The 11983-nt window shown below is 36.7% G+C and overlaps 1 protein-coding gene across 1 annotated transcript in view; it reads right to left on the bottom strand.

Annotated features, from left to right (window-relative positions):
* Positions 1-1064: 1064 nt before the first annotated feature.
* The window catches only part of LOC131692249 (phenoloxidase 1-like), a 76823-nt gene continuing 65904 nt past the window's right edge, over positions 1065-11983 (bottom strand). Inside the window, exons 2-6 of the mRNA XM_058979204.1 lie at positions 2928-3741; positions 2415-2870; positions 1732-2359; positions 1412-1667; positions 1065-1353 (exon numbers count right to left, since the gene is read on the bottom strand). Coding sequence (XP_058835187.1) covers positions 1152-1353; positions 1412-1667; positions 1732-2359; positions 2415-2870; positions 2928-3452 — 2067 coding nt within the window. The 5' untranslated portion in view covers positions 3453-3741 and the 3' untranslated portion in view covers positions 1065-1151. The remainder of the gene's footprint in view (positions 1354-1411; positions 1668-1731; positions 2360-2414; positions 2871-2927; positions 3742-11983) is intronic.

Here is an 11983-nt window from a genome sequence, read left to right as displayed (position 1 = left end):
GTTTTTGTCCGGAGAAAGATAATAATCAACCTCCTAGTGAACCATAGCCACAGACACGCGTATCTTCTTCTGCTTTGCGACAAACTGATGGGCATTGGGACCACAAGTTACCCTAACGCGCATTTGGTATGCATTTCAAATAGATGCGCGTTTCGTTCTTTGGGGAAAACCCTGATGGGCGAAAACTAAACAGTTACTTAGGTCACAGGATGCCTTCGGCTATTTAGTGCTCTTACTTCAATTCTAAGAGTTGGATTCTTTTGAAATTATTTCGAAACATTATTGATGGCAGGTACATTAGGAAAACACAAAAAATATCATATTTTTCATCCCAATCAAGTATATATATAACCGCTTAATGTCACAGCAATTGTATTTAGTAAAAAATCTAGTTTCGAAACGTTTGTTTCAAAATTAATGGATTTTGTTGACAAATATATCTTTTTGTTTCAGATCTTCAAACTAAGCATCTTCCTTATCTTGATCAACCTATCTGCATCAACATTCGAAGCTTCCCACTCAAATAAAATTGAACCAAGCACAAATAATGAGCGTCAGCAAAGATGTATTACGACTACTTCCGTCACCACGATCTTCCAGGGAGAGTTCATCGTCACACCATAAACTACGATCACGTCCACGCTCATTACAACGCCTCCAATTATAGTGACATCGACCACTACCACTACGAGCATCGTTACGCCGCTCGTATATACAAGCACTCATACTTATACCCCGACAACAACCATCACTCCAACACCATCAACGGTTACAACGACTTCTACGGAAACAACAACAACCACAACTACATCGACACCACCATTAGTTATCGAAACAGAGTACACAACGGAAACAACTACATCTTCGTCGGCAACCACAACCACACTAACGACGTACCCGGTTACAAATATCGTATCTAAAACCTCGACAATTACGGTTACATCAACGTCTACAGTCACGATCCCGGATGGTCTACACCTGAGGACAGCTGTCCTGCCTACCCAAGTATATTGAACTACTTTAAATTCCAATATTATTTATTTAAAATCATTAAACATTCGCTGCATACTAATAGTGTGGAATATATTTTTCTTTATTTGTGATTGGTTGGTTCTAGACATCAGCAAGTTTATTCGCCCTGTTCCTCGGTCTCAAGTTCTGGCAATAACTGTATTTGTGAATTTGATTTGTAAATTGTTCGACGCCATGTTGGTATTGGAACCAATAAAGTCCCCAAGCGTCGTAATTGTGGCCGGTGTTAGACGCTCGAACGGGAAACCCATCGGCCGCTTGTCGGGGTATAATTTGTCACGCAGTCCACAGAACGAGTGTGCATCGCTACAATCGGCATTTCTGAAAACAAAATAAGCGAGTTTAGTAGCTGCACTTTTCTGCATCGAGAAAATATTACTCATCGAATTCCTGGTTGACGGTATCATCAGCAAAGTTTGAAATCATTACGAACAGATCAAACTGTACCCCTTCCGGAGCTCCTTTCGGAATAAGCATATGCTGAGGCCATCCGCAACCGCAGAAACGGAATATTTCCCTTTGCCTTGCGTCAGTCGGTGTCTGAGCAGCACCAATCCTACGGAATGTCCTGTCGTATGGTATGGTCACACTAGATTGATCCGATTTACGTGTTATTGTGTTGTCCCCAGGTCTCACTGAAAAAAAAAATCGGCAGATAAGAATGACACATCTGCTATGTTACGAAAAAAATACACTTACAATTCACTCCAAATTTATCCAGTTCAATAAAAAGCAAGCGCTGTTCTTTGAAAGTCAATTTGGTACCCCTCTCATCAACCTTCGGGGCAATAAATATTCGAGCTGTTCCTCGTTTTGCCGATCCCGTTGAATTCGTAACCTTGATTTCAAAAGCAAATGGAGCATGCTGAAGATGAGTGAAACTAGCAAAAACATTTCCTTTTGGTCCGAAATCAAGTCCGGCAGCCAGATCAACTTGAGACTTTTGCCAGAATGTAAGCAGAACGTTAGCTGGCGCATTAGGTCGGTTGAGACGAAGATTGATACTGTTCACCTTGATTCCAGGATAGCCCAGCTGAGCTGACGTATACGGTCTTAACGTTTCGAGAAACTTTCGAAAGATTCCATCAATCATGCCGTGCCAACGATAGAACACAGGGTCTCGCATAGCCGTGGTAACATCGCCCATAACGCCAAAGTCCTCCAGATAGCGATAGTCAGGATCGTGAATGTATGCCAACATATCGTGACCTACGTTGTGTAAACTACCGTACAATCTTCTGTTGACACTCAATGTAGAAGCTTCTACCAGGTCCCCCAGAATATCAATACCTTTCACTTCGTCCAGGGGGACGTTCCTACCGGTTGACTGTAATCGAAATCAACTGTTATTAAACAATTATTTTAACAGCCTTATAACTTACGTCAACCACAAATCCTTGGTCGATCGCCTGATGGATTCGATCTGTCCATCGTTGCAAATCGTTCACCGATACAACAGTATCGTTATCCACTCGATTTAGGTCCCGTAACACGGATTCTGCAGCCCGGGCTGGATAAGCACGATTGTTCAAGCTACGAACCATCTTCGGGAAATATGCCTCCGGAATAGCCTCGCGATAGTTCGACAACGGACGCACTCGAGCCAACTTGTTACAGAACCTTTCCACGTTGTACCGGGCAATGATTTGACTGTGCATGTAGAAAAATAACTCTCCACGACGATCTTTCCGAACGATTTCCGGAGCAGCACCCGCTGGGTAAACCAAGTGCCAATGCCAATGGTGCAAATTCACTCCAATATCCTCACGGAAGTATGCTAAGCGCTGTTCCATCTCCCGATCCGAAGCGGTAAAGTTTGGTTCAATGTCGATTGTGGTCTGCCAATAACGTAAATCAATCTTGTGAAAATTCTAATAATACAAAAACAAACTTACCCGCTCACCCTGCTGAACAACATTTCCCTCCTCGCGTAACTTTGGAAATACGGCTGGGTCCACAAACTGATCTGGGAATAGTTCTATTAGTGGTGGAATCGGTACATCCTTCGTGTCCGGTCGATGCTGCATTGCAACTGTCATTGCATACTGAAACAGGTACGGATTCAGCCTTTCCCTAGCGTAGGTACCAACTGCCATCAGCGATGTGACATCCTTTTGGCTCAAGAACAAATTGATCAACCGACCAGCAATATCACGATGCTTCTCAATAAACAACGAAAATGCGCCCCGTCGATCAATCACTTCCGCGAACGCTATATCCGGAATGCCCACGTTCCGCACCGGTATCTCAACATCTGCTCCTCCAGTGAGACGAGACTGAATGTCCGTTGTCAAAGGTCGATAACGGTCGCTCATGTACTCCTCCGGAATGATGAGAACGGTTTTTCCGTCATCCTTGGGCAGAAATGCCGGTTCCAACGGACGCTGGAGCAGTGCTAATAGAGACGTTTTGTCAGTCATCGCTGATGGTTCGACAGTAATCGGTAGAAATGAACTAAGCGCCAAGCTGAGTCACTGGTACACTTTTATACAGTTCAATGTTAGATCGTTGAACGGAAACCGCAAGGGCCACAATTTGGCTTCCAATTATCACGAAGCAGCATTTCGTGCATATTGAGAAGCGCATGCGTTTAAGATAAGAACTCGTTCGCTTGTTGGTGGTTTTCAAATTTTTATTTTATTTTATGCATGGTTTCGATCTAACAAAGTGTCTTAAACTAAGTATAACAGCCATAGCATGATATAAATTCTGAAATAATAGTGTTCTAAAATTAATTTCATGCAAAAAACTACCCTACATAATGTCGTTAAAAATCACGTATTGAAGGTATAATTTCTAAATTGTCTATTACCTAGGGAAAATGATTTTAGCAAGACGAATCATCAGAGTTGTTCAAGTCAAAATGTAACATGTTGTTGTTATGAGTGTATGAGAAAAAATATTCTATGTTCGAATCTTTTCTTAGAAGTACTTCTGAGTGATTTGTGTAAACGCTCCGAAAATTAATCCTGAAGTGGCTGAAATATAAGCATTCAAAACTAAACCACATTTTGTTTCAACTCATTTTAGTTGAATTTTTAATGTGAATAAGTAATCTACGGTAGTGTATCTACGAAACAGATTGAAAAATGAACAGTGGGAAGAGGTCATGCACTAATTACGTAAATGAATATGGGGGAAGGAGGAGATTCAAAATATCCTACAAAATACTATATGAGAGGAAGAAACTGTTTGACTTCTCTTACGCAACATTGTAACAAGTATAACAGCCTAGGTCGTAGGGAGAAAATACCGGCCCGGGAAGTCCAACGTACGGACCAACAGCACTGTATATTGCACGTTTATTAAAAGGTTAAAGTTTGAAATCTAGTTGTTTTTAGTATCAATGCACTGATAATATAAATTCGTAAATAGTAGGTTTCGTTCATTTCATGAACAAAAATGCCGCTTGGAGAACGAAAGCTTTCGTAAATTTTACATATTTAGTATGCACTGCACGAATGTTATTGTTGATAACGAAATTATTTTTCGTGAATGAAACGAAATGTTTTGTTTATTTTAATAAACGTTTGTGTATATTACGAACGATTTAGTTGGTCGCATGAACTCATTTCGTTCATCTTAGAAAAGTTTTCGTATTTATTAGCATATTATTTTTTTTCAATCGATCTTTTTGGATCGATGTTTGACAACAACGATTTTTTTAACTAAAAGGATCGATCTGGAAAAATCGATTTTATTTCAACCTGCTCACTTCTATAGAGGACTAGAAAGATTGTGGTGTGAAGTAATAGCCGCTTGATGAACGAAAAATTTCGTAAATTTTACATACATATTTAGTGTACATTGCACGAATGTTATTGTTGAAAACAGCAATATTATTCGGGAATGAAACGAAATGTTTTGTTTATTTTAATAAACAGTTGTGTATATTACGAATGATTTAGTTTGTCACACGAATTCATTTCGTTCATCTTAGAAAAGTTTTCGTATTTAATAACATATAATTTTGACATATAATTTTGACAGAGAAACTTAAACTTTTTCATACAAAACTAACGAGCAGCTCGCGATGGTTCAACTGGATCCGTACTGCTCTGGATTATGGACCAACTTGAAGCGAAAGATGATTAGGAAATCTTCCTGAAACCGGAGGACACGGATACGGTTACTAAATAGTAAGACCGAAATCGTCGTGATGATCAACAATTGTTGACTCCATATTCTACCTCTATCGAAGCTTTTCTGACGTTGACGGTTTGACGAATGGTGCTCGTAAATATTATTAAAACTTTCGTATATAGCAGTGAACAATTTGTTTGCCTAATGAAGCCGTTTCGTAATAAGCCAACGAAAGTCGTTTCGTGGCGTTCACGAAAAACTCGTATAAAAATAAATGTGTTTCAATAGAACTACGAATGACTCATCATAGCATAGCATAGCATAGCATGAACAAATCGTAGGATGGAGTTGCAGAATTGTGCATATCCATTGTCATATCAGACTTCGCCACAATCTACAATGACGTAGACCCGCTCAACTCCACACACCTGGCCACGTCCTTACAAGCGTTTTTATTTCATAATAGTCCTATCACCTACTTAAGGAAAACGTTCGGAACCGAAACAGTTTTCATAGATGACGGAGATTTCAAAAAGGCGAAAAAATGTGATCTGGAGATTATATATAAATGCCGGTATTTTAAAGTATTTTAAATGCCTCTTCGAAATTTTTGGTGGCCTTCAAAAAGCCATTTTTGTCAATTTGTCAATTTTTGCGACAACAGACTCATCACTCTATACAAAAAAGGGTAAAAATTGCAAAGAAAGGAAATGAAATAAGTTTCAAAAGCTAAAGAGAGAATGTACATATATAAGGAGGACTAATTTGGAAATAGAGAAAAAATATTATTATTATTGTTTTATTGGGGCTTCAACCTCGAAGGATCATTCGCTCTTTACAAAAAATATATAAACATCAAAATGTTTACGTTTAAAAATATAAAAAATTAATAAATCGAAAAAAAATCGCGAACTGAAAAAACGGAAAAAATATTAGTAAAAATTAAAAAAATGGAACGACTAAAAATGTAGTAATCACAAAAATTAAAATAATTTACTAAACGGATATCAATGCAAAAAGAAAATAATGGGAAAACTGAATACTGAAAGGATGTACAAAAAAAAACAAAATCATCCAAATAATCAAATTAAAGTCAATTGTCAACAAATGTATAATCAAGAAAACCAAAATACCATGAAAAATCGATACAAGAAAGCAGGAAGCTAGACAAACAAATTGCAAAGATTAAAGAAGTCGAAAATTATTGAACGAATGCACAGTGTTTTAAAACGTCATTTTCGTGCTAAAACTTAATAGCGTCTAAACCGTTAACTTTAGAAGTATAGTTTATTCATAGAAGTTGTGTTGCCCTTATGATTGCACATCGACAGGAGTATACCGTTCAGTGATTTTTCACCTATAAGTGATACACAATTTTTTTTTTCTGAACTAATTAAGGTAGAGACTTTGTGTCTTCGGCAAAGTTGTAGCAAATGTTACTACAAAAGATATTGCTGCAGATACTTTCTATATATCTAGCTTTAATGGTTATTAAACATATTATATAGAAGACCCCCTTAAATTAGTTTTTTTGACAACTTTTTAGACGTTCTCCTACCTTCTTGGAATCTTCCACAAAGTTTTTTGCGGCATCAAAACACATTTTTTGCCGTTGCTTCTTATATGTTGAATTTAAAACGATGTGAGCGTACATGCCAATACATCTATAATTGATGCAGCGTGCTAATCAACCACGTGGGCCGGAATGCACAACTTCAATTCCACACTTTGGCGACGACACCCGAATAGAAATGTACAGTAACAAAACCATGATTTTCACTGTGACAGTACATTAATTTTACAATAATTTACAGTAAATTCTAGTGTTATGCTACAATACAAAAACAATAAACTTTACCGTTTCTAGAGTAAATTTCACTGTAATATCGACTTTTACAGTAAAATAGGGGGGTGGTTATGTATCTTAGCATTAAAAAATCAAATTTTTTCAATGCATTTGTTTCTCGAAAACAGTAAAATTTAATGTGAATTTACTGTTTAAGTTTTTTGCTGAACAGTAAAATTGATTGTTCCATAAAATTTTATTGTAAATATACTGCGAGAACACTGCGTCTAACAATGTTGAAATAGTAATAACTATAATATTTATTGTATATTGATTGTTTGTAGGGTAAAAGCTTCCTGGTTTTCTTACCTGAATGACGTCAATGGATTGCATTCATTATGTGTTACTATTTTTTAAATAATCTGCAGCATACATACTAATCAAAAAAGTTGAACCGCTTATTTTCTAGGTGTGTACATTGTTTTATTAACCCTCGAATATAATGACCAATCGCACCCCTAGATTTTTAAAGAATGAAAAAGTACCTTTGCCTTATTGGATTTAGCTCGAGAAATATTTAGCCAGGCATAAAATCATTGTTTCCAAAACGTTGCCAAATATAGATATAAATGATGTGCTCTTACCATTGAAGTGGAGCAAAGCAATACATTCCTAGCATAGCATAGCATAGCACGAACACCTGCACAAATCGTAGATGGAGTTGCAGAATTGAGCATATCCATTGTCATATCAGACTTCGCCACGATCTACAATGACGCAGACCCGCTCAACTCTACACACCTGGCCAGGTCCTTACAAGCGTTTTTATATCATAATAGTCCTGTCATCTACTTACGGAAAACGCTCGGAACTGAAACAGTTTTCATAGATGACGGAGATATCAAAAGGCGATAGAAATGTGACCCACTTACAAAAATTCACTATATCAAGAGTACTTATTCTTAAGTGACATTGAGCTCGACCTGAGAAAAACGAGGCTGAAGTTTCATGGACCTAAAACAAATCCCTATTAGAGAACAAATGTGCGTTTTGATGAAACAATTATGCCAATATAGTCTAAGGACTATGCTCTTTAGGTAAATAATACTAAAAACATGAAATATTTAGTGCTAATGTAGTTTTTAAGCGCTTTAGAATGATGCGTCCATTTGAAAATTATAGGACCTTTCACATAGGTCTTTTTTCGGCCCTAAGAATCATACGACGCTGCACATAAGGCTTTTTTCAGCAAAGGTACTGCCGTTCTACGCATAATTGTCACATGTATATAGGGAATCCCATAGAACATGGGACAAATATGCTTATAACGGCAGGGTAGCTCTTACGACGAATATTGAACTTCTGCAAAATTTTCGACAAAATGAGCACCGGAATACGAATGTTCTTCATTACTATGGTAAATAGTTGCACTGGATTTAACAGAAGCCTTGCAGAAAAAAATTGCGGGAAGTATTAGTTTATATTAACAAACTATTGGCTGGAAGTGGTTAAAATCAACGATTGGCATGTTACTTTAGAATAACTAAGCTTTCCAATTATCTTTTAATTTAATATACTTTCTAAATTCAACTTCGAAAATAAGTCGTATGCACAGAAGAAAATAATTTCTTTTATTTTGATGCTTAGGACGTTTTTACTAGGTACCTATGTGCAGTGGGAAAAACATAGAATGAAATGAATCTTGCGTCGTTTTTGCATGGCGCCTATGAACAGTTGCAGAGGTTTCGAAATGTTTCACGCATAGGTCCTTTCAATTTAAAAGGTCTCAAGGGCAAAATTGCAAAATATGATTATGAAAACATTGCGACTTTTTATATAATACTTGTTGTTTTGATAAATACTGGGTATAATGAATCCTGGTTTTCGGTATTCGTTGGCCATGTTGTAATCACATGCTGCGCTGCAAATAACTCAGTTTGTTTACATTTGTCACTAAGGACCATTTGAATCAGCACTCTTGATATATAAATAAATCGGAAAGCTCTTACTCAGTTTTCCGCTACTAGAAGTTTCTTCAAGCACTGAGAGTAGCTTCGTAATCATCCAAAAATTCGTTTGTACCAGATTGACTATTTCGTCTCAGAAAGCGATTGCTTCATTGGATGACGATGTGGCCCACAAAACTACCACTTGGTTGGCAGACTCAATGGTCTCTTGAACAATCATGGATTCTCTTGAGGGTTTTGACACTATCTAATACTGCCCAATTAAATACGAGCGCAAAGCTATCGAACAGATTACAAACTAGCAGACGCTGACCGAAATGTGTTTTCACTACGATTACGATTTTTGCGATAAAATAGGATTTTATAAATATTTTAAAATGAAACTTCACGAAGCGAAAAAAAAATTGCGCGCGCTCATCGATTGCTGCGATTCCTTTTTCTCTCTGGAGCAAAGCAAGACATTCCTGCTCCTTTTCTATTGAAAAATATCGAAATACAGATAATTACTCTGTGGCGCTAAAGTAACCGGAAATAATGACTGGTAGTATACGACTTTCTTTAGCCCTTTCATGCCCAACTTTTTTCTCGTACATGTAGTGTTTCAAAACTATTTTTCATTGAAAACGGTGGGGTCAAGAAACACGAAAAGCCTATTTTTATAAAGATAGGTTCTTCCCTCGCAGTGCTAGAAGCTGCTCAGTTTTTATCTTCCAATGCTCAATGCAATTCTCCTAGAAATCGATAATTTTTATCAATTTTCAATAATATTGCAACATAACGAAGATATATGAAAAATTCATTTTTCGTCGTCAACGTAAACTGTTCTTGGCAGCACTGCTCCATCGGAATCCAATCAGACTAGTTGCAATAACTTCAGTTCTAGAGCTGGTCCTTGAAACTATTAATACTCAAATGAAAGGCAATAGTCTCATTTATAAGCCTTACTTGTTTTTGTGAGCAAATTTTGCCTTAATCAAAAGTTATATCTGTTTAAAAACGTTGTTGTCCACAACAACATGGGCATGAATGGGTTAATCATATGCTAACATTTGACAGCTATAGTGCTAAATTGTAAATATTATTATTTGGCTTGTTTAACACATCTGAACAGAAACATGTTTTCCTAACAACACTGTGGCATGCTGATCAAGGCTTTAGTCGGCCAGTGCAACCTTAATTATCACATCAATACTATTCAGTGCACTGAGTCATTTTAATGTGATATTTGTGAATCCGACTACGTAACCTCCTATCATCTGATATAAAACTGCTCGGCAGTAACGCAATTGTGATTTCAGGGTTTCGGTTGTCCTTATACAGACGAAACTGTGTTTGGGCGATTGAAACTTAGTAACATATTATAGTTTTTAATACAGTTCGGTAAAGAGCCTTGGGTTTTCTCGCAGGCGTTTCGAGCTTCTGGTGAGTTTAACTTACCTGCTGCTTGTTTTCGTGCTGTCAATTTTTCCACCCTTCCCATTCTACTTCCTTCCTCCCCCTTCTCCTTTCCATCGGATCTGTGAAATGATGAGAAGGCACAGCAAGATACATATCCCCGCCTAAAGACGGGGAACCTGCTCTTTGAACAAATATATTCTGTTTCCTGCTTCCAGAATGATTAATAAAGTAGACTCTTGTATTTAAATTCCCAAATTTCAAATACAAATACCTCCATACAGTTGAATCGAAGTAGGTAAATTTAAACAAAAAAGTACGCGAACAATTTTTTTTGTATTTAGTCTAATTCTGGCTTTGATTGCTCAGTTTATATTTCATGAGAATTAGGGTCACTACTTTTGTTTTCACCAAAAAAACTTAATTTAACGCTTTATTGGCAGAAGAACAAAACTTTCACATATATATTTCAAAATATATTTGCGTTGTTCATTCTCGAGAAGAGCGAACTCCCCTTCACACAAAATATTTAATTATCTTATAGTTGATATGAATTATTTACGATTATTTCACATAATGAAACAATTTGCTAATCATGCTTAAATCTGTAATAATAAAGAAAACGTGTTTAATCCACCTAACAGTGTGATGAGACATTTCTTATAACTCTTATCACTCTTCGGATATTATATCGTTTGAGAGCATTTAGAACTTGATGCTTCGCGATGTTTTTGATAACACATACTACATGGGATAGTGGCAGGACTCAGAGAATCGCTCAAATCAGCATAGGACAACATCAGTGCTAGAAATCTCAAACCAAATCAATGGGAAAGCGAAAAAATGACCCATAAAATAGACATACCAACGAATTATTGTTAATGCTCTGTTAATAAAATATCTATATTGTGGTGGGAAAACTGAATCTAAAGGGGTTATATATTGTACTGAAACAAAAAAAACGAATTTTTTTTGAATCGATTTGAAGTTTATATTTTACTCAAATTTCCAACGCGACTGAGAACTAAGAAATCAACGCTTTTTCTTGAAAAGGGCGATACTAGCAGTGATACCATTCAAAGAAAATCAACAGTGAATATTTCCAGACTTGGTTTTATTTCCTATTTAAGAACTATTGTGTTTTTGACATCCTAAATTGCATGATTCAGTGATCGAAACCCAAAACTTCATAAAGTATTTGAAATTATTAAATTAAAATTTGTTTTTGCTATTGAAATTGACAAAATGATAGTATCGGCCCTTTGGCGATTGTTTACTTTTTCGGTCCCATCTATCAGCATTGAAGTATCGCCCTTACGTTTTTTTACAATAACTACCGTTTTACACCACCGATTTCGTCCGGGTTTTTTCAATAGAGATCATTGTTACTATTTACAGCTGGTATCAGTTTGATAATCCTAAAAAAATACGAAAATAACAGTTTCGCCTCTAAACTGCTAGCAAAAAAAGTATCGCCCTTTTTTTTGCATGGAGCGTGGAGGGCGAAACTTTAAATAAACAAACTAAAATACAGTTTCGCCCGTTGTATTTTTTGCTGTAGTTTAAGAAAGCAATATCGTAGAATCAAACTTTTTAGGTTAATTTGTTGCGTTTCAAAACCCTCATTCGCATGTATGAAAAAAGCCCTATGTTTACATTTGTAAGTATCGCCCTTTTCACAAAAAAAGCGTTGAAATGAAATCGCAGCTCCTGATATCAC

Source organism: Topomyia yanbarensis, chromosome 3 (assembly GCF_030247195.1).
Source record: "Topomyia yanbarensis strain Yona2022 chromosome 3, ASM3024719v1, whole genome shotgun sequence".
Taxonomy (NCBI): Eukaryota; Metazoa; Arthropoda; class Insecta; order Diptera; family Culicidae; genus Topomyia; species Topomyia yanbarensis.
This window is presented reverse-complemented; position numbering and strand designations above follow the sequence as displayed.